Source organism: Dendronephthya gigantea, unplaced genomic scaffold (assembly GCF_004324835.1).
Source record: "Dendronephthya gigantea isolate DGI-Jeju-01 unplaced genomic scaffold, DenGig_1.0 000048F, whole genome shotgun sequence".
Taxonomy (NCBI): Eukaryota; Metazoa; Cnidaria; class Anthozoa; order Malacalcyonacea; family Nephtheidae; genus Dendronephthya; species Dendronephthya gigantea.
The window spans coordinates 335,339-357,352 of NW_021163058.1; the positions used below are offsets into that span (position 1 = coordinate 335,339).

The window sequence follows — 22,014 nt, forward strand, 5'->3', positions numbered from 1 at the left end:
ACCAAAAAAATATTGAAAAAATAGTCTTGGCAAGGTACGGTCTCGTTACTAATTTTAAACAATTATATACTTGCTGATGGCGAGGTAAATGCAATGATCCGAAAGAAAGAATGCAATTATCCAACAACCAATAACAGCGACATGCACCTGGACACAATATCATGAAACAAGGCAAACAAAAGATTTAACCAGTTCTATATTAGATCAAGTTTATTAACAAATTACCATACAGAAATCCTTAACAATCATGTTGAACCGTTCAAAACCTGTTGTTGAACGTTCTACGAGACAATAACTACCAATTTCCAGGATGTGTACGACATGCGCCCAAGGTGCAAGTGTGCAACTTGTACTCGTGAAAATTTAAAATACGACGAGTCGTGTTTGTGGTTTAAAAAAATTAGCTGAAAAAGATCATCAAGTTCGCAACACTTTGTCAAATAAGGGCCACTTGGTGAAGCATATTTAAGTTTGGAAAAAATCATTAAAAGGGTTCCATTGTGACCTGTCGTACATATCTCCTATGCAACATATTCAAAATTCACATGAACAGAGAAAAAATAAGTAATCATCTATAAAATAAGGCACAGAGAATATAGTGCAGTTTTTACATTCACTTTTAAAACACTACAAATTGCTGCAAAACTGAGTTGTTTTGGAAAATATCTATGATAAATGCTACTTTATATCATATAATTAAACTTGCTCGTAACCACTCGTAGAACGACGTCTGCCAATTACGTATGCAATTAAAACAATTAGAACCAGTCCACCAAGAGCTGCTCCGACGGCAATTGGGACAGTGTTATCATCGTCGTCATCATCACCACTTGATTTATCCGCAGCACAATCACGCCCTACACAGAGAACGGAAAGTTTTACATATTTCATACTTTGTGTGATAATTTGATATTTGCAAATATCATAAACAAATGACTGAATATAGAAGAATTCTCAAACAATGGTACACCACAGGGACGACCACATAATTTATAACACTGGGCATTTAATACATAATACTAGCTTTGTAATAATTACTTTCGCCTTAACAGCAAACCTCTCGACGCCCCGGTCAAAATTTCTTAAACATTATAGTTTCCAGTGGCAAAATCGGGATTTTAAGTGATTTTACATGACAATGACGCGCAGCTTCGCTTCATAATTTTTATAAAGAAGGATGGCTACCTTCGAATACATTCTATCCTCGCACATTTTATCATTTTTATGTCGCAATTACAGTCTTACGCCAGCGAAAATGTCTGACAGTTTAGGGTTTCGCAGGACAACCCGAATTGTGACTTTTAGTCGGAGTGTGGGACAAGCCACGTACAGTTTGCGAAGTTGTCATAGCGATGTAAAGCACACACCAAAGTTCCTTCTAACCCAAGCTATTGTAAAGAAAGATGAACTGAGAACATACCATTGGATACTGGTTTCGGATGTGATGAGAACGGTTGTAAGACAACGTCCTTGAACTTTGCGGTAACACCAGAACTCATGGCAAGATCTCGTTCCGCATTACAGAAGTAGTTTGAATTATTATTTCCTACTCCAAAGAATTTCAATCCACTAGCGTTCGCTTTCACCTCTGCAAAGGACAAAAAAGACATGAAACAATGATAAGCTAATAAAATATTGCTCATTTGATTCAATTCTACTGACTACTTAAGGCTTACCTCTCTCCGACGGCGTAGGTTTTTTAGGAAATGCATAAGCATCACTTGTGTTAAACACAGCACTAACACTTGGTACCGTCCACTCGTATGTTTCATTTATCTTTCGCTTGAAATGCATTGCAAATTTATGTTGTGGTCCTAAAGTATTTCCCCGTTCATTCCATCTCATTACAAAATGAGCAAGTCCACTTTCAAAACTGCAGGATCCAGTAATATTTATTGTTGCATTTAAACCATTCAATGGTATCTTTGTCATTGTTACTACAGTTGTGTTCGTTGAAGTGCCATTTACCCGCTATAAATACAAAATACGCTAGATTACTTATTTGGAGTAAATGCTGCCTTCTTTTTTGACTTGCTTAAAATTATATCCAATATTTTACACAAAAGGTCTACTATATTTATTATAATAAGCTTGTTGGAGTTTTTATAAAAATCTTTACCAGAGAGCTCAATAGAGAAACAGAGCATTAATAGTTTTGCACCATTGATGTGGCTGGTACTCATCAGATAAATCAACCTATTTTTTTTTATTGCGGTCCAAATTCATATTTAAGCATTTCCTGCAATCTGATTTGTTTGAAAAACGTTTTGAGACCTTGGGAAATACTTCCCTATACGGACCTCCAATCTGGTAAATGTACTAACTTCAGAAAAATGTAAAGTAGTACAAGAAGTATCTCAAGTCCAAATTGTTGAGTTATTATTCTTAATTGATGTGTTAAATATATATATATATATATATATATATATATATATATATATATATATATATACACACCCATTTGCAAAAACGTTGGCCGCAGATAGATAGATAGATAGATAGATACTCGAAATCTAATTAGAATTGCATATGTTGTGTAATATGATTGAAATCCCATGCAAATGTAATCATATGCAATTCTAATTAAACTTCGAGTATCTATCTATCTATCTATCTGCGGCCAACGTTTTTGCAAATGGGTGTATATATATATATATATATATATATATAATTATATATATATTATATATATATATATATATATATATATATATATATATATATATATATATATATATGTATATATATATATTAAAAACATTACCGTGGTGTTTGTTGTATTATAGGAGATCACAAAATCAGCTTTCACTCTAGCAAAGAGGCATGGTCTGCCATTGTCATATAAATGAACTGTTTCAGAAGCAATTTGCGCTGTTCGTGAAGGTGTGATAAAGGGTTTAAAGGGCGTCGAGATGGATGACACAGGTGATGATTTGGCTACCATTGAATGCGATGACATCACTGAAGGTAAAGGTGGGGTAGGAGATCGAGTTGGTGATGCCGTGGTTGAAACAATGTTGGAGTGTTTAGCTGTAATGCTTGCGGTTTGTGTAGACTTTCCAGGCATTTGTGTTGGGGATGCTTGGACAGTAAAAACTGATGAGGATGATTGGACAAGAGGATCATTCGATGATGATTGGACAGCAGGAGCATTCGATGATGATTGGACAGCAGGAGCATTCGATGATGATTGGACAGCAGGAGCATTCGATGATGATTGGACAGCAGGCACATTCGATGATGATTGGACAGCAGGCACATTCGATGATGATTGGACAGCAGGCACATTCGATGATGATTGGACAGCAGGCACATTCGATGACGATTGGACAGCAGGCGCATTCGATGATGATGGGACAGCAGGCGCATTCGATGATGATTGGACAGCAGGAGCATTCGATGATGATTGGACAGCAGGAGCATTCGATGATGATTGGACAAGAGGAGCATTTGATGATGATTGGGCAGAAGCTCCTAGAGTTACAACAAAAAATACTCACTTGACAAGATCTATGCCATTATCACATAAAAACCCTTGGTTACTATCTTCTTTGTTTAAAACAACATGTTTTTACACCATAATTATTGGTATTTTTACCCAATTTATATTATAGAATACAATACATTAGAGAATGTGTGCAGGTATATGATTTAACCCTCAGATTATGTTTAAAAACAAACTGATTAACTAGCCATATCTTTTGAGAAAGACTTAGCAGTGTACAGCACATTGGACCATATTTCCCCCTTTAAAGTAAATCTAGCACTTCAAAATTGAAAATAAAGCACTTCAAAATTGGCAAATTTTGTTTAAAATAACATTATGTACAAAATGTCCATTTTTAAGTCATCTTTTCTGAATAACAATTTATGTACAAAATTTGCCAATATGACATGGTGACTTTTCTCTTGCTTTTCCAGATGTACTGATGAATTTTCCTAGCTTTAATTTGAGTAGAATAAAAAGGGGATGGACCATTACAAATTTTTCATGGGCAAAACATGGACTCTTCCCAAAGGCATACTTTTTATGCACACCATTTTGTAAAAAATGAGATAGCATAAGTTTATTAAAAATAACATACTTTTAGGAGGCGAAAATGCAATTAAACAAAAGGGATGTAAAAAATAAATATTCAATAATTTCCTGTACTATCCACAAAGGCAAAAACATGCAAGTTTCAACAGAAACCTTTTCTATATTGTAGCGAAAATGTGTCATTCAATTCAACAGTGGCACATCTTCATATTCATGTGTCATTTATCTAAACTAAACAAGTTTTGTCCAGACCTTCCCTCTGAAAGAAGGAGACTCAAAGAGAAATTACAGATTAGATAACAATCTCAACAAACCGGACATTGCTTTACATCTCATTCGCAGATGACATCATGTTGAGAAAGTTTCAACATCAGATCATCCGTGATGAAGATACTAGAACGGAATATAACATGTTGAGTCATGAATGAAATTGTTGGGTGCTGGTTACTTAGAGAACTAAAGTAGGCAGAATAGCCATGATCTTTGGTTACGTAATCTTGCAAAAGTCGTAGTGTTCTGAATTTTAAATACTAATTAAAACCTCCTATACTGAAACGATTCAGCACTTTCGATTCCAAGAAACAAAATTTTGTATGAGAAATCATAATTGTAGTCATTGCTAAGACTCCCCAACCTGAGTGACTAAGACACTTCCTGCAGTGGTTAATTCCTTGAGACTACAGAAAATTGTTTGTTAATTAGTTAAATGCATCAATCATGATTAAAAATGATCAACTGGATTAGAAGCTGACACTGCATTTGTAGAAAAGCATGTGAATGTCAGCAGATGAAAGCCACAACAAGAGCATGCATGATACTGTCATGTAACAACACATCTACTGGTATCAAAAAAGCCATTAACATTACTTAATTTATATATAATAATAACCAAAATCTTTCATAGACCACAACTGAATGTCGTAATCAACCCAATAGCAAGTTTGCACCTAACCTTAGGTAGCTATTTCTTTTAGCTGTATTTACCGCATGCAACAGAAGCCACATTAAGTGGTGAAGGAATTGAATCAGCTAAGTTAACAACAGGTCGACTTTAATTAACAGTTCCTAAGTGAGGCCTTGAGGGTTTTATTTTTAAATAGTAAAATGTGGATAAAAATGTGGATAACAAAAATACAGACGCATCATTGAGTCGGCGACTGGTTTAGCAAAAATTATACGAAATGAAAGCACCATATTAAATTCAAGCATGCAGAGTTCTGAAACTGTAAACACGACAAAACTCACCCAAAGCCAGTATCGACAACATAAAGAAGACTGTTATTCGTTCCATCTTTTAATAGAAGAAGTATAAATCAGCAGGAACTTTTAACACAGAAGAAGCACAAACGAAAGCCGTCACAAAAAGACTGCAATTTCCCGAAAGGCCTTTATTCAGCTGTCTCGTGACAAACTTGTGATCTCAATACATTGCCAGGATAGGAAGGGTGGGGAAGTGTACCCTGGGCAGCCCTGAGCTTTACAACTTTGCGTGTATCACAGTCACACTCGAGGGTTTTAAAATTAGAATACACATCCAAAGATCGGGAAATATTTATTAAGGGACTTTTGAATGAAAACTCTACTAAAATAAATCTGCTAAATTGAAATATTTCACAGTGGATCCCTTCCCACCCATACACGAGGGCAAGCGACAATGACGAAAACGAAGACTAGTCCCCAGCTTCCTGAGAAAATCTGTCGTCATCTCGACGTCCTAAATTAAACTACAACCGAAATATTCTGAGCGATTTTCAGATTTTCTAGCCTTAAAAACACCATATTCCTACTAGAAGACTAACTCAAGGAAAAGGTATATCCTTAATAAACTAATGTCCAATATCCTTAATTTTCTATACTGCACCAGTGCGCCTTTATGCGCATGCCTGATAGAAATAATAGCCGTGACTTCGGCGCATGGTCAGGAAGTGACTGACGACTGGGTGTTTTATTACCTTTATATGAGATATTATTACCACTAGTTGCTATCTTATAAATGCTTCAATTTTAGGTATTGCTACTGTGATGTAATGAACAGGAAATTTTCCGAACTTTGTTATTTAGATGTTCGTATACCCCTTGGCCATCAGAGAATCAGGAAGTGGGTTGTCTTTACAGTCAAACCGGATATTCTGTTCCCCGCAATGTTGCAACATTGCCAACAATATTGCAAATTTCATTGCAACTGGAAATTGCAAGTTCCCTCGCAAGTGTAAATAAATACATTTAATTCAATATTTTGCGTCAACGCCCCCACCGCAGCCCGGTATGTTCCGGACCTGGTACGAGGTAGGTTCCGAAGTTAATAAGTCTGGCTTAAATAGCCTGGCTATGAAGTTGACAGTTTCATCATAGGTCTCAGTTGTAATTCTCTTTTTTACTTTAACTTTTTAAATTGTCGCGGCAGATCCACCGGGCAGATCCTAGTTCAGGACAGGGGCTGAAAGGGGCGCCAATTTGGTAACCAAAGGCAAAAGCGAAGAATTTTCATTGCGTATAAACTTACGCAGCGAGCTCGTCAATGAGTGAAAAAGAGCCAGGTTTTTTTTTGCAAGACCGATGACCATCTACGAGGCCAAGTCAATTGCGGAAGATAACATTTCACTTAACAACATTCTTATCCCCAGAGTCGTTTTCCTTACCCCGTATCTCGTGAGGAGAACACAGACTCATAGTTGCGTGCTTTCAATAGGGGAAACATTTAACAGGCGGAGTTGATGCAGAACATAGAGACCTCACAAAAAATTCCACCTCATAATATATAGCAAATATAGAACACTGTAAAATATTCCAAAATCCAAATCTGGTGCATATAAAACAAACCCTAAATGCGTATACTTCTAAACAATCAGCAGAAGCTGAGATAGGGAGATAATATTAATATCGCATGTACTACAGAGAACCTTCTGGTGCATGTACCACTGAGAACCTTCTGGTGCATGTACCACTGAGAACCTTCTGGTGCATGTACCACTGAGAACCTTCTGGTGCATGTACCACTGAGAACCTTCTGGTGCATGTACCACTGAGAACCTTCTGGTGCATGTACCACTGAGAACCTTCTGGTGCATGTACCACAGAGAACCTTCTGGTGCATGTACCACTGAGAACCTTCTGGTGCATGTACCACTGAGAACCTTCTGGTGCATGTACCACAGAGAACCTTCTGGTGCATGTACCACTGAGAACCTTCTGGTGCATGTACCACTGAGAACCTTCTGGTGCATGTACCACTGAGATCAATGTGTACTCCTATACATTGTTCCTAGTCAAGGGCGAGTGAACATTATGAAATGCCAAAAGCCTGCTTTGCATGGAGAGGAAAACTTAATCCACATATTTCTTGATATTAAAAATCTCTAAGAAACTCAAAAAAGCGAATCCGCTGTAAAAATATAAGACTATAGACACGTCTGTTACAAAATTAAACTATTATTTTTACAATGAAAGGAAATATTTTCAGTCTATATCACTAACACATAATTATTGGCGAAACATGAAAATATCTTTCTCTAGGAAAATTTAAATACTATAATTTTATTAGATGAATTCATATTCTTCGTCAATGTCGGAGATTTCTGACTGAACGGTTACAAATTCCAAGTGAGCTCCGTCTATATGATTATAAATCATCATCTTTTTACGGTCAAAACATATTGAAAACAAAACCTTTTTTTCGTATGACACCGACAGAAGGCAATGTTTGTCAGTGGTCAGCATAGGAAGTTCATTCAAAAACACTTTATTCTTGAGATGACAAAATATGAGAACAAGCGTATAAAAGGCCGGGATAGGGTTTATGCATCAGGAAACATGAAAGTTGCTTTGATGCAGATCTTTTCATGAATAAGTGTACATCTTACTTACCAACATTTGGTTGCCTGGGTAACTCATATGGAGGCCAATGCGGAGGTCGGTTTTCAATTATTTCAAAGATAGGGCGTGGCGATGATTTGTTTACCTGTAAACGAAATTTACTTCATTTTTTTCAAATTCAATGTATTCAGGCGACACTTCATTAAATATCACCAGGCTGCCTTCACTTAACTCCCTGGAATTGCCAATTTAAGCACAGTTTATTAAGAAAGAAAAGCTGCCTCCTGTGGGCCTTGTCCACACGGCTCGCTGTGTCGATATTCACATTGACTGCTTTAAAATTTGAGCAAGTTTTTTAGGTTTTCTTACCACTTATTCCTGTCCCCAGTGCCAATAAATATAAAATATAGTTTGCACAGGTCAAACAGACCCCCATGTAATCATTGTTGGTTTAGTTCAGTCAACATTATTTACATAAATAGTTCAGTTCAAGTCTGACTTGATTTCACCGCGATTCGTGTGCGTCAGTTTAGTCAACATGCAGAAAAGTTAAAGGATATAATGTTTGAACAAACTCTCCTTAGTGAAATATTTGCAATATTACCATACCACACCTCTTTCAAAGAAGTACAAAGTTCATTGAATTCAATTTCCGTGTCACAATAAAATCCCTGAAAATTAAAGTAAAACTTGTAGTAGTCAAATTTGGAATAGCGAGCAGTTTTTTTGACATTTTACTAGGGGAGCAATATACTTTTATAAGGGAGTTTTTTCAGCGTTATTAGTTGCTCACATGATCTGGAAAATTTACCTTTATGCTAGATACAAGCACACATATACATATATAAGTCGATCAGATCATTCATATTACTGCCTAGCTGCATGACTTACCAATGCTAACGAAGGATCAATTGCTGAAATGTTCATACTCAATGGCGGTGAAATGCAGCAATGGTAGGTCTGCAAGGTAGAGAAGGTAAATAACGTGGGGTGTGGGAATTGTATCGCGTGAGCATCGCCGAACCATGAATGCAACATAAAAAAGCAAATCTCACAATTAGTATATAGTTAGAAACAACAAGCGCGGTAAAAGACACGCGGAGAAAGCACACGAAATAATCACAACGCCAAATTCCAACACGTTTTCATGTTAATATAGCTTGCTTCGCACGGCAAACCATGCAAGCACGGTAAAAGACACGCGGAGAGAGCACACGAAATAATCACAACGCCAAATTCCAACACGTTTTCATGTTAGTATAGCTTGCTTCGCACGGCAAACCATGCAGCAACCTACCTCGTCAGAAATATTTTCACTCTCGGATACTGTATTTTGAGTAACGTGTGGATCTAAGTACAATAACTTACTCCCTGTTTTGAAAAAAAGATACGAGTTAAAAAGAATTATTTCATTATTGATCAGGATATGATATGAATATTGATTTTTGAAAGCATAGTTTTCAACAGAACCACACACACATGATTTTAATGATAATCATTCGGTTTATAACAATTAATAGGTCTATTTTCATGCCTCACGGTTACCACGGCATTTGAATGTATATAATAAATTATTTGGACCAGTGGCGGCCGGTTGCATAAAAAGGTGGTTTACTTTCAACAGCTTTTCGCATAACTGGAAAATCAGAATCGTGTATTTTGGAGTCGACTTCGATCTATTTACTCAAAGCGTTTTATCCAACTGGACCAGGTGATACAACTAACCATCAAATCGACACTAGGCTTTAACTGAACTTCAATAATGCATTTGTACAACTTAAAAACCCTAAAAAACTTACCGTGATATCCAATAAAATATGATGCGTGATTAGGCCTTCCACCAATACAGCCCAAAGATTGACGTATGCAGAAACATTTCTGAAAACAGAGGAAGTTTCATAAAAGCCCGTTTTCACAATACCTGTAGTAGGATCTACCTCATAGCCAGGATATTTAAATTTACAAGGTATTAACTGAGTGGCGCAGCAGTCTCCCACCTTTAGTGCAGACTCGTATATCATGTTTATATTGGTAAGACCAAGACGAAGTGGAATGAATAGGACAACTGGTTTCCAAAATGGTTCTTCATGTTCTTCTGTGTCTGGAGTATAATTGCATGCGGTTTGATGTCTGTTCCGAAGTGCTGTAGTTGATTCAGTTCCCGGATGATTTTCACTTGCATCTGATTCTTTCTCTGGCGAATTGAAAGGTGCCTTGCAGAGACATCCTGTAGGTGGAGGAGAACGATCATCAATACAAGGATTGGAGATATTGGCAGAGGTTATTACAGGGTTATACTCACTTATGTCATTTATAACAATTGTATTATCCATAGCAACATGAACAACAATTTTACTCCATTCATCAAATTGTGCAAGCTTCCTTAAAAGTAAAGTAAGTAAAAATTCTATATAAATTTTTTGTTTTTTGAAAACGCTCGAAACCACAGGGTGGGAAAACCTGCTTCAATGGAAATGAGGCTTCAAAAAAGCAAAGGGGTTTTGGAAAGTAATGCGATGCACTGTTTCTTGTTATCAGTTTAACAACATTTCATAAGCTAGTATTAATAATATGTTATGAATCTATCCAACAGTGAGAGAGGATGGCAAATGAACACATAGTTTTGTTCCTTGAAGATGTTCTTTCTCCATTTTATTTTTAGAATAAAGTAGAAGGTTCAAATACAATGGAATGTCAAATTGGGGAATATTTGTAGTTTTTAAGACGTCAGGCTGAATAGGAACAATTATGAGAAATGCATACAGAGAACGCTCTGAAAGAGTTTCTTAGTGTCTTACTACAGCTGCTAGAAAAGTAAGAACAAGCAGGCTTCATCTAACACAGTCTATTTGTATTATTATTCCTTAATTATAACTATTTAGTTTCTCACCTTAAAACCTGGGAAACAGTGTTTGGTCCGAACCAACTACCTATAGCTTTTCCTTCAGAAACACCCATCTGAGCTATATATATGGATAAAGAAAAAGGATTATAGGTCAATATATATGTACATTTATTGCTGAATAAATCATTGAATCATATTTACTTTCACATTGATTGAAAACAAAAATGGCTGGGATACACAAATACAATAAGGCATGTTCATAGTGTTCTATCTGATACCTATTTGTTGTATTGAGTAAAAACTATCCTTTTTATCCAAGAATGATTTCAATACCTAAAATATAAATGATAATGGTAATCAATGTAATTATATTCATGTTTACATACCATAGGAAAAATTGCCTTCAATACAACCAATGAAGCTTCTATATGTAGCTATGGCCCTGAATATTCTAATATGATGACATTTAACAATTATTCCCCAAGACAAATATTCCCTGATAATCACAGAGCCTGAGGCAAATAATTGTTTTAGCATTTTTGCACAAGTGAATTGACAGAAGAACTGCATGCATTTGTTTGCTTATCTCTTTGTAAGAAACGTCCACAAAACGGCTAGCTCCCATTTTGCATTTATAACACCATAATATGTCAAATAGGATTGGTTATATTCACTTGTGCAAAAATCATCACAAACACTCGACATATGTATATATTTATCATTAGCAATTTATAATCTACTCACCATCATATATTCTTTTTTTTTATCTTTAGGTTGCCATTCCCAGTCTATAAATATTCAATAATACAGAAATGAAAATTAGAAAATGATTGCACTATAACAGTACTACTTTAACACTACAACTTTCTCATCGAAAAAAGAAAACCACATATATTAAGAAAATATAAGAATGACCTCTTCCTAAGTGTCTGCGAATTAACGCTTCAGCAAATATCATTTGACCACTTCTTAACATACAACCCCATCCTGAATCTGATGTGGGACCAGTTCCACCTGGAAACAAAGAGTGTATTTAAAATATGTTAGAAACTTTGACGAACAAGAAAGATATGTTGTTTGCAGTAACACAAGCACCGGTGAGTGACACCAACTTGTGGACACTGCACATATGCATCTAGAAAGTCTACATTGGCCTCTGGTGCACAAGTTGACCTCATTTGGGATTTGACACACAGCAACATAATTCTGTAAGAGGCTTACATAGAATGCATTCTAGTTTACTCACTACTCCTACAGGCATATAGGGTTTCAATGGAATACAAAAAACAGCACAATCTTCATTCACTTCAAATATAAAATTATAGTGGCTAGAATAAAAACCAATTGCCCATAATAGTCCAGCAGTCTTTATGAAGAAGAGAGTGGTCAGAGTGCTTACCAATTGCTGGAAACCCTTTTCTATATGTGAACCAAAGACATGCCTTGACAGCTTTTTGAATTTCTGTAAAGCACACATTTGTGAACGCCAGATAAAATAACGATATAAATAAATCAAAATATGAACAATTGAACATTGTACAGTGAATAACGTCTGACACGTATAAACGTCTTTCACATCGTTTTAAATACCTTCATATTTGCCATCATAATGCTTGCCAAGGATCCATACCGGTGGTTTATAATCGCATGGCTGTTGGGCTATCAAAACAGGCAGCCCTTCGTACGTAAAACAAGCTGCATCCATGTTTGTGCCATCATGAAATCATGATCTATTTATTATTTTGCTTGGTCATTTCTTTTCACTTTTCATTGCTGATGAAGCAACATACACGCGCATGCGTAGTAAGCTAGCGGATGGCGGATAAACGAAAGAGGGATTTTGTAGAAAGTCAATCATATCATTTATAAAAGAGTTGTCAAGTTGTTAAAAAGAAAAGATTTTTCGAATTTTCCGCATTTTTCGAAAATTAAGGTCATATTCATTGAAATTCATGTTATGAATAAAAATAGATTAAATTAGAGACGCCGGAAGGATGCGAACCGCAAAATTTTCATGAAATGGGCACTTCTGTAGCAGCGCATACAAGAATGTTTGCAAAACATTCAGAATGTTTGCAAAACATTGTTTGTTGAACTTCGGTGTCTGGGAGTTTTTCACCAGACAAATGTGTTGTTCTTTATATAGCTACTTAAAGTATAAATATTCTAAAAATAAAAGGGCATATTTGCCTCCTTGCCCCTGCTCGTAAAAGCAAGGGGCCCTCCTTGCCCCTGCTCGTAAAAGGCAAGAGGGGAAACCGCCCCTGCTGTCCACCTTGTTTTGACGTCTGAGTTTTGAGGGGTTTTTTACAGTCTTGTAATAACGACGAATGAAATTTACGGCAGTGTTTTAATCCATAAAGACGCAATATTATCTTTTTAGAATGCGTTTCCTAAAAACTAGCTAATTGGCTAAGAACTGGGTTGTTGATAAAAAGGAATGGGCATGCTCTCTCCCCACTGAGTCATTTACGTAGCCAACTACCATCATCGCGGCATACTCTCCTTGTTTCTTTGATCAATAACACAAAATTTCACGAGGACCATGGCCTCTAAAATCTTGAATAGCAATGGATGACCATCTGTATGTAAGTTTTCAATTCACACATTTTATTTCATTCACGCGAATTTAGCACAATAGTCTATATTTATAAGAAAAAATAACAATAATCTTGCGGTATATAGTTATCTTCTGTCGGCGTCATTCATTGCTCTTCCTGCAATGGTATACGTGCAATGTCATATTTTTTTTCTCATCAAAAAGGAACGTAATACAGTTTATAAATGAGTAACATAAAAAATTGCTGAAATCTGACCGGCGTCAAAATATGGGATCCATGCACTAAAATAAATTGAGGTTACTGGCAGACCAGGAAGCAAGGATCATTGACGCTATGCTGTTCAGTCTCCGAGTATATTTGTAGCTTCATGCATACACATTTGGGACTTTGCAGGGGTACTACTCATATAAAATGGAGAAGTTTTACTGAGTGAAGTTTACAAACTACGCGAGAAACCACCAGCTACGTACTGCATCGTCCGACAATGAAACTGGCCATTCTGGTTAGATTCTAGAACTTTCAGTCTATGACTTTGTACGATGGTGGGCCCCGTCATTATCATCCTGACTCATGATTGATATTAAATATCATTTAGTCGCTATAAAGTATTTCCATCTGGTAGACCTAAAATCAGTGATAATCAAAAATTCGGCAAAACACAGCTCGGCAGTGCTGAATAAACGTTGAACTTGTGTTTAAAGATTAAATAGGCAAACTAAGATTAACTAAGCGTGTCACAATATTTACTCAGGGACATGATGATGATAAAAATATCTCTGTTACCAAATTCTCCTGAGTAATTATCCTTATTTATTAATTTTAATATTCATTCATTTTGTATTTTACACCGAAAATTCCGGCAAATATCTTTTTGGCAAGATAGAAGGAAACTGGTTAGCTGCGGAATCTCCTCTCACAAAACATTAGTTAATACATAAATCAGAGCACAGCTTTCAAATTATTTTTATCTGAGTTGCCGCATCCGCCGTGCAATTTTGATGAATACCGCAGGTAATAAAAGTTAATAGTTTGAATGGTAATTTCATTAGTATAAGAAGAAGAAAAACAACAACATAGTAGTCCCGCTTCAATTACAAACCAGACCGAAACTGCATGAATGACGGCAAATGACAATTGTACTTTAATCATGCATGCATTCGTAGATTTTTAGTATAGGTTCGGTTTCAAATTCTGGAAATTTATATATGAAAAAGTTATACAACTAACAGAAACAATATTGACGTCCACGGCAAACGTTAAGACTTAAGGCTCCACTGACAGTTTTTGATATGACCATTCTATAACCCGCAGAACCTTATATACACGTGTGAAGTATATCACAAAGTGCATTATTAAACTTGCCTCACTTCATGCACACAATTTGATAGGAGAGTCGCATGCATCAAAGCAATAAATTACGATTTTAATTTTGTTGTTTCAAGTTCAAGACTAATGGCTTGTAATGCGTATAGGCCATGCATACCTAATATAAAGAGGGAAGGGAGCTGTCCAGTATAAAATTTTTTCTAACCACACTCACAACAACCACACTCTTTCTTATATCAGGATATTTAAAATCTGGTGTGCGGGCATGCCCTACACTGGTAATGCCGTAATGGTACCTGCCCATGCAGTTGAATGCTATATATATACTTTTCACTTTTGTGCATGCATACAGCCATATATAAGTTACTTCAACAGAAATTATAATATATAATTATATAAATATATACATAGAAACATAGAAATAAATATATATATATGTATATATTCGCAAAAAAAACTCGCAAAACAGATGTTTTCGAAACTTAAACTGTTTATTTTCTCGAGTTGCTAAAAATTGCCTTTCTTTCCTAACTTTCGTTTTGCCGTCGTAATGTCTGAAGAAAAAATGTGATCTTCTGACCTTCATCAAATGAGTTATTCGACATGTTACGACGAAGCCTGGATTCTTGTTTAACCCTTTCCTGCTGTGGGTCAAGTTATACATGGTCTAATCCTTTCCTATATTGTCCGCACTTCTTGTAGCTGAAAATTTCCGCTGCTGGAAATAGCTAAAAACGAACGAACCAAAACACATCAGGGAAACATGTTAATGACGCAATCTAACGCAATTTTAATGTTTCACAATCGCAACAAACATTGCGAGACAAGTCAAGTACATTAATTACAAAATATCTCTTTCATTTATCAAATTACTAAAACACGATTATTTGACCTAATGCTTAAATCCTTGGCTAAATATTTTACGTATGCGTATGTGAATTCTAGGTATTCTAGGCAGTTGGAGAGAACAGCTTCGTGACCTTCTTCCCTGTCATTTAGTTTGACAACTATCAAACTAAAGATTTGCTTTACCACCTTATGCATGTTGGCCAGTTTGGTGAAAAAATTGATAATCAAATCATGTCCAAAGCACAGTGAACGAAGATAACGTGCATGCGAAAATGCATGTTAAATGGTTTGAAATTATGTGAAATTATAATAAACGTTTACCCGGACGGCTGACGGAAGGCTGAAAAGATAGTTCGGCATCTTTCAACTAAAAGAATAATGCCGCCAGTACCATACGATGGTTATTTGTTATAGCCATTGCCGTGTTAAATGAAATATCATATGTTGTCATGCACGGGCATGTTAAATTTTATGTAAGCAACAGTTGATCTAAAGCATTCGCGAAGTAATATCATTCTGTGAAATGAATTGAATCAAAAGTTATCTTTGGATTGTAAGAAACGGTTGGAATTAGCGATAGCGAGGCGGTAAGAGATAATATTGTACTTCTAGAGGGCTGTGCGTTCAGGATTCGGCACTCGTTTGATATCAGATGTGACGAAAGATTACCAGCATTTGAACAGACCTGTTTACAGCGTTTCCTATTTGTTTAATAAGTGAAGATGATTTTACTGAACCTTTGGCTAAAATTTATGAATTATATATACTAACATAAACCAAATGTTTTTTCTCGCGATGGGTGGCAGAAACAGCTATTTCCTGTCAGAATTCTGTTATCTACGGAGGAAGTTGAACTGAGAAAAATAAACTTAGCACAGATTCGATACTCGCACATGATTCACAAAGTAAATAACACTTTGGATTGAAAAAGTCTATTTATACAAGGCAATAACAGGCAAGCAAAGGGAAACGATACGATATTTATTAAAAACAAGACTATTTTTATGATTCGTGGACAAGTTTCGGTTTTTTCTACTTAAAGTTCAGGTCGGGACATTTTGAAACACCAAAGATCAAGGCATGGTTTCATATTACTTAGGGAGATATACGTTTTCAACTATCGCGCACTCACACAAATGACACAATGTCATCTAAATGTATCGTATCACAACTCAGAAATTAAACCTATTACGCTATTATTTCATATTCAAATATTACTCGCGTTTGAATAACCAGTGTTGTAATTCTGTAATTTAAATTTTGATCCATCGGCGTTTGAAGCAATTTTCGCGCAGTGGGTCACCAAGTTCCGGTTAATTTCATTAAAGTGTAAAACAAACGTCTGTCGCTTTGAAGCTGTCATTCAAGAGCTATACCGTCCAATTAAATTGATCAATTCATACAAGTGTTAAAGCATTCGCGAAACATTTGCCATTTCAATTTTCAAACAGTCAGTTTGGTGAGAGTTGGTGAACAATCTGTGGTGGATAATTTACATAATATTGTTTGAACTTATTACATTATAGACTTTCGCAAGAGACGGAAGGATGGCAAGGTTCGACTATATTACGCAGCAGAATGTTTATACAAATATGGCTTTTCAGCGCGCAAGTGAAGCAGACGAACAACAGACTTTAAGTTTTCATCCTACCCTGTTTGTTGATGGTACGGCAACACATCTTCAAGGTTTAAATGTAGTTGGTAGTGGCGGCCCATCAGCAGCACACGGTTATTCTGTTGATCTGAGTCAGACAACGAGCTCATCTCAAGTGGCATATACAAGCCCGCAGTCAAATTACGCAGGGATTCCTCCCTTTTCGTCGCTACTCACGGCAAGAGATCTACTCCTGAGGAGAGAACATCTCCCCGCGGCGCAACTGGCCAACAATGCGGATCAAACATTTCATCATGGACTACAAGCTTCGGTCATTACACCACCATTTCAAAATCATGGCCTTAATCTCGCCATTGCGAGCCAACTGGCGAACACTCCAACACAACCGAACACGCAGGAAGATAACACCGCATCGTTTACGGCATTGCGTCCTGTGAATCAGGCAGAGCGACTCAATAATGCTGTCACAACCGAAGTTTCGACACACGTCAACCATCCAACTATGGTCTCAGCTGCGTCTCATTCAACTACTGCGAACAACATGAAATCTGTGAATGTTGTGAATTCCCACGTTGATACACTGACAACAGGCGCATTCACTCCCTACTTTAAACCACAAGAAATCAAACAAGAGCTGGTGTGTCAATGGTTAGTAGCTAAAGGTAAAATTGGTCAATGTATTTGCGGTGGTAATTTCAGCAACCTAGTTGATCTTGTGAAGCACTTGTCAAACGAACATGTAGCAAACCCTGAAAGTTCCAGTCATGTTTGTCGTTGGGATAAGTGTAGTCGTGATGGTCGAGCATTCAAAGCAAAATATAAACTCATCAACCATCTTCGTGTGCATACAGGAGAGCGACCTTTTGCGTGTCCTTATCAAGAATGCGGCAAACTTTTTGCGCGCTCGGAAAACCTCAAGATACACAAAAGAATACACACGGGCGAAAAGCCGTTCATGTGCGAATTTGAAGGATGCAATCGACGTTTTGCCAACTCCAGCGATCGCAAGAAGCACTCACATGTCCACACTTCAGACAAACCGTACTCCTGTAAGATCGGAGGCTGTGAAAAAAGCTACACGCATCCAAGCTCGTTGCGCAAACATATGAAAGCTCACTCGGCCGTGAAGGAAGAGAATATGATAGAAAATACATGTAAGATACTTCGTGGCGAGACAGAGGGATTATGTACGTCTCTGGCAGCAGGAGGTGCATGGTACTGTGCTGAGAAACCCGTGTCATTAACAGTTAGCGCAGCTGGAAACAAGTCGAACGGTAATACGTCGCCGAAGAACAACCTTAGCACAGTTGTAAAAAGTAGAGTTTAAAAAGCGAACAAGCGAGATATTTGCAGTCAAAGAGAGATAACGTTCGTAAGTTATTTATTCAATACATAGGACAACGCTTCTTTCAGGAGGCGTCATATTTTCTCTCTTTTCATCCGCAATTTGTTCAACTATTCTATTAGACTAGATTGGTTGAAATTTGCCCAGACATTTTTTATTGTATCATAATCACAGATCACCCACTTTGAAATTTTCTAGTTTCGCACTTGCACGAATATTTTTGTGGAGACACAACACATGATTTGTTATCAATTGGGAACGGCGACACTTTAAAGCATGTACGTAACATAGGACTCATATTACACCGCGAACAAAATATTTGAAAGATGAATGACTTGTATGATTTATATAGAACTCGATAATGGTGTGAAAGAGATTTGAAACATTATATCATTTTCTTCTTGTGTCTGTCTATTATATCCTAGGAATGCTCATTACACAAAGACTTGAAAAAGCAATCGAACGTCAAATACGAAATGAAAAATCTTGTGTCGAAATGTCGAAGTATATTCAACCACATTTTTGGGGCCTATATATATGCATGATTCGAGAGTTTCACGTATTTGAGAAGCTGTGACAAACGAGAACTATTAAACTCAATGAAAAGAGTTTTGTAATTTTGTTTTGGCTCCGTGCATATGTTATGAGTTTTCCTGAACTCTGAATATGGATAATATATCTTTAATCTTTGAGATTTCGATTAAGAGTGAGATGCAGAATTTGATCAAATTTTAAAAACGTTATAAAAGGATTCTATGCATTCAACCTTATGTTAAAATGACTTGTTCACATGCCTATAGAAATTCTGTTCACATGCACATGCATACAGGTTCGGAATTTCGGAAATAATCTTTTGACAAACGCATGAGTTTGATTATTAGGTAGGTAGGTATATCTCCATTCTTCATTGGCGCGATTACCCTGGAAGATGAGAAAATAATCAATGTCGGCGACCTGTTAGAAACGTAATTAAATGACTCACGCTGGGGGTTAAAAATACACTAAGTTATTTCGTTTTTGTAATAAAATATCATTTTAGAATTCTATTGTAAAACATGAACATGCAATTTTCTTCCTCTTTAACAAGTTTATTAAGTTTTTTTTTCATTTCTCTAGCGAAGTAAGTAATATTCGTTTCATTTGGTTCGTTAAATTGAAAAACTGGTTTTGCACTTTTGTTCTTGGCCAGTTTTTATCGCTTTTGCTATGATCCAGTGGAATTTGCTATTGACGTCTTTTCCATTTTCGGAAAGCAATTGTTTTTATGTTTTGTTTTAATATAAGTGTGTCATTACAATCTACTTCATCTTATATCAGTCAATATTCTATTTGTTGTGACTTGCTAATTTAAGTCAACTTGAAACCTTATTATTCGTTATCATGTTTCTACTTTCTACATGTTGCTATAAACAGGACCTGCACAAGACTGGGATCACGCTTCTCGAGAGTGCGAAACCCCTCCTAATTTTGAGAAAGTTGCTGTTAAAAAGAACGAGAATATCATTTTGTGGAGCTTAAAAGTTATTTACTAAAAATATGCGAAAACGTGCAAAGGTATATCGCCTACTAATTTCCTTCTTAACCAACATGGTACCAATTTACAGCCGAGCTTGTCATGTTGGTCAACGTTGTTTTGCTTCAAGCTAAGGCAACGGATCATTTAGTTTACAAAGAAACGGAATTTCAAAGGGCTGTTGAGCACGTGCTGAAAAAAGATGCCTGAGAAAATATTTCAAACGTCGGACCGAGTTAAAGTCTATGGTTTCGGTTCTTATAGAGGTCGCATCCTATCTGGATTGTACATACATCCGCTAATTATATTCAGCACATTGATAATTCATTTAGACCAGACCAACCATTTTTCTGACTTGCATGATTCTATATGACAGTTTTTAATAAAACTAGCTAAACACTGTGCAAGTGAGTAGTGACATTCTTGACCCACAGGAAATTTTTAAGGCAAGCGTTGCAACAAAATGAACAAGCGAGAAACGGAGAAAAAATTATGATTCGCGTTGTTTAAGACACGATTTAATTCCTCCCAAGTTGTTACAGGCTCATAGCACTGTCTGAAAATATTTTATCTCTTTGAAACATCACATGTCAGCTTCGTTTCGCAATAGATTGCATCAATTGCATGTTATAAAGAAAAAAGTTATTATAAAGCGACAGAAGAGGAAAAAGCCACTCTAATCCATACGGTCCAAATTTGCAACTATAATTGAGTTCATTAAAACGTCCATTTTGACCACGATTTTCGTTCAAACCAAATTGGATTAATAATTTCGTCGTTGATAGAAAGCGTGGTATCATTTGGCGTTTGTGTGTAGTAAAACTTTCTAAAGGTGTAAGCCAAGAAGACTGGTATAGGTGGAGCTTCTCACCACGATCATATTTGTTTTCATTAGGTGTCTGAGGTGATGGTGAAAGAAAGGTTATAAAAAGAGACCGCTCCATTGCTCCAAAGAACACGAATTCACTGAAATTTGAGGGTCGTCTGTATTTACATGATTGAATGAGAGATTTTGTCAATACCAATAATAAATGACGTTAATAGACATCGTCTTTCAGAAGGGGAAAAACGACTTTGGTCTCTTGTGTGGTCAGAATGGAATATCAATGTTTACATTGCTTTACGCGACTGGCTGACTCATCGTCGTGGTATCAACACTATATTTTCTCTGTTTTCATCGACGAGATAAAAGGCTTTTAGTGGAAGCTGCTTTAGTCACCAGCTTTGACAATATGTCAACTCATCCCCCAGCTATAAAAACAATTTAAAAACTGCACTATCATTAAAATAGTATATTGTTTAATGTTTTCCGGTAAACGCAATTTGAATACCCAGGCGGCAGGATCTTTCAAAATCAGGAAACCACAGGCTAAACGACTGCTGACCTGCTTGGTAAGGTAAGAGAGAAAGAAAATGAACTTCTTGCGAAACCCTGCACATAATTTGACCCAAAACTATAACATATGTTGACTTGTGCAAATAAAATCTCGTATACCCAGGCTCGTGGTAAGTAAAATGTTGCCAGCCGGCATACAAACATTTGATGGTGCCCATGAAGTCCCCCTTCCCATTACGTACAAGTTTTAAAAAAAATTTTGAGGCTCAGGTAAAAATATATTCAGCGAAAAAGAATTTATTAAATACCTTAATGAATTGTGCCGTATCTAACCCTATAACCCCCCCCCCCTTCCCCACCCTCTCCGAGGCCTTAAGCTTTTAAACTTACGACTATATGCATTGATTTTGAAACTACCTAGTCTATCCATCAGAACTACTGACCAGGCCCAGGTTGTGACGAAGCAAACAAAATTCCCTGACTCAGTAAGTATGTCCTGGGAACTAAAATCCTGGGTACGAGGTTGTAGGTATGTAACTAAAGATAAAAATTCCCTTTATTGCCTATGTACATAACCTTTTTAAAAAAGAATCATAAACCAGAATCAGAAGTGTTTGAAACTCTTAGAATATCCGGTAAGGTTACAAGAACCTGTCGATATACAGCATAGTAAATCATGCAAAAACCCATGAACATAAATTAATCAACTGTCGGATATCAAACAGGGTAAAATGATATCTACATAAGGGATAATTATGGGATTATTAAACCG

The 22,014-nt window shown here is 36.5% G+C and overlaps 3 protein-coding genes and 1 long non-coding RNA gene across 6 annotated transcripts; 2 read left to right on the forward strand and 2 right to left on the reverse strand.

Moving 5' to 3' along the window:
* Positions 1-556: 556 nt before the first annotated feature.
* Positions 557-5,433, reverse strand: LOC114528246 (lysosome-associated membrane glycoprotein 1-like). The gene is made up of 5 exons (XM_028549870.1): positions 5,285-5,433; positions 2,765-3,474; positions 1,677-1,971; positions 1,421-1,588; positions 557-857 (listed from the first exon to the last, which is right to left on the reverse strand). The coding sequence occupies exons 1-5, from the start codon at positions 5,328-5,330 to the stop codon at positions 697-699; spliced, it is 1,380 nt and encodes a 459-aa protein (XP_028405671.1). The 5' UTR covers positions 5,331-5,433; the 3' UTR covers positions 557-696.
* A 316-nt stretch (positions 5,434-5,749) lies between these two features.
* Positions 5,750-7,459, forward strand: LOC114528135. Its single transcript, XR_003687472.1, has 3 exons — positions 5,750-5,849; positions 6,101-6,325; positions 6,444-7,459. It is a non-coding gene; the product is annotated as an uncharacterized LOC114528135 (long non-coding RNA).
* Positions 7,460-7,473: 14 nt separating this feature from the next.
* LOC114528134 (cysteine protease ATG4B-like) lies at positions 7,474-13,916 on the reverse strand. The gene is made up of 14 exons (XM_028549734.1): positions 12,288-13,916; positions 12,097-12,159; positions 11,613-11,711; positions 11,442-11,485; positions 10,976-11,030; positions 10,743-10,815; positions 10,155-10,234; positions 9,850-10,079; positions 9,652-9,730; positions 9,150-9,223; positions 8,744-8,812; positions 8,467-8,523; positions 7,904-7,997; positions 7,474-7,650 (listed from the first exon to the last, which is right to left on the reverse strand). Exons 1-14 carry the CDS (start codon positions 12,400-12,402, stop codon positions 7,577-7,579), a joined length of 1,206 nt encoding a protein of 401 aa, XP_028405535.1. The 5' UTR covers positions 12,403-13,916; the 3' UTR covers positions 7,474-7,576.
* Positions 13,200-21,169, forward strand: LOC114528133 (zinc finger protein ZIC 4-like). 3 transcript variants are annotated; one of them, XM_028549732.1, is made up of 3 exons: positions 13,200-13,285; positions 16,960-18,420; positions 20,802-21,169. In XM_028549732.1, the coding sequence occupies exons 1-2, from the start codon at positions 13,268-13,270 to the stop codon at positions 18,373-18,375; spliced, it is 1,434 nt and encodes a 477-aa protein (XP_028405533.1). In that variant the 5' UTR covers positions 13,200-13,267; the 3' UTR covers positions 18,376-18,420; positions 20,802-21,169. The 3 variants fall into 3 exon arrangements, with proteins under 3 accessions (XP_028405533.1, XP_028405532.1, XP_028405534.1); XM_028549731.1 differs by lacking the exon at positions 20,802-21,169 and having other exon boundaries at positions 16,960-19,048; XM_028549733.1 differs by lacking the exons at positions 13,200-13,285; positions 20,802-21,169 and adding an exon at positions 15,340-16,020 and having other exon boundaries at positions 16,960-19,047.
* Positions 21,170-22,014: the final 845 nt, after the last annotated feature.

What these genes read in the sequence shown, in the direction of transcription:
- LOC114528246 (XM_028549870.1), bottom strand. Translation starts at nt 5,330, where the DNA reads ATGGAACGAATAACAGTCTTCTTTATGTTGTCGATACTGGCTTTGG. An exon ending in ATAATACAACAAACACCACG is followed by an intron (nt 1,972 to 2,764) that starts GTAATGTTTTTA and finishes TTGTATTTATAG; the next exon opens with CGGGTAAATGGCACTTCAAC. An exon ending in TCCGAAACCAGTATCCAATG is followed by an intron (nt 858 to 1,420) that starts GTATGTTCTCAG and finishes TTCTCTGTGTAG; the next exon opens with GGCGTGATTGTGCTGCGGAT.
- LOC114528134 (XM_028549734.1), bottom strand. Translation starts at nt 12,402, where the DNA reads ATGGATGCAGCTTGTTTTACGTACGAAGGGCTGCCTGTTTTGATAGCC. An exon ending in AAAAAAAAGAATATATGATG is followed by an intron (nt 11,031 to 11,441) that starts GTGAGTAGATTA and finishes TTTATATTTTAG; the next exon opens with GTATTGAAATCATTCTTGGA. An exon ending in ATATTTTATTGGATATCACG is followed by an intron (nt 9,224 to 9,651) that starts GTAAGTTTTTTA and finishes TTTTCAAAACAG; the next exon opens with GGAGTAAGTTATTGTACTTA.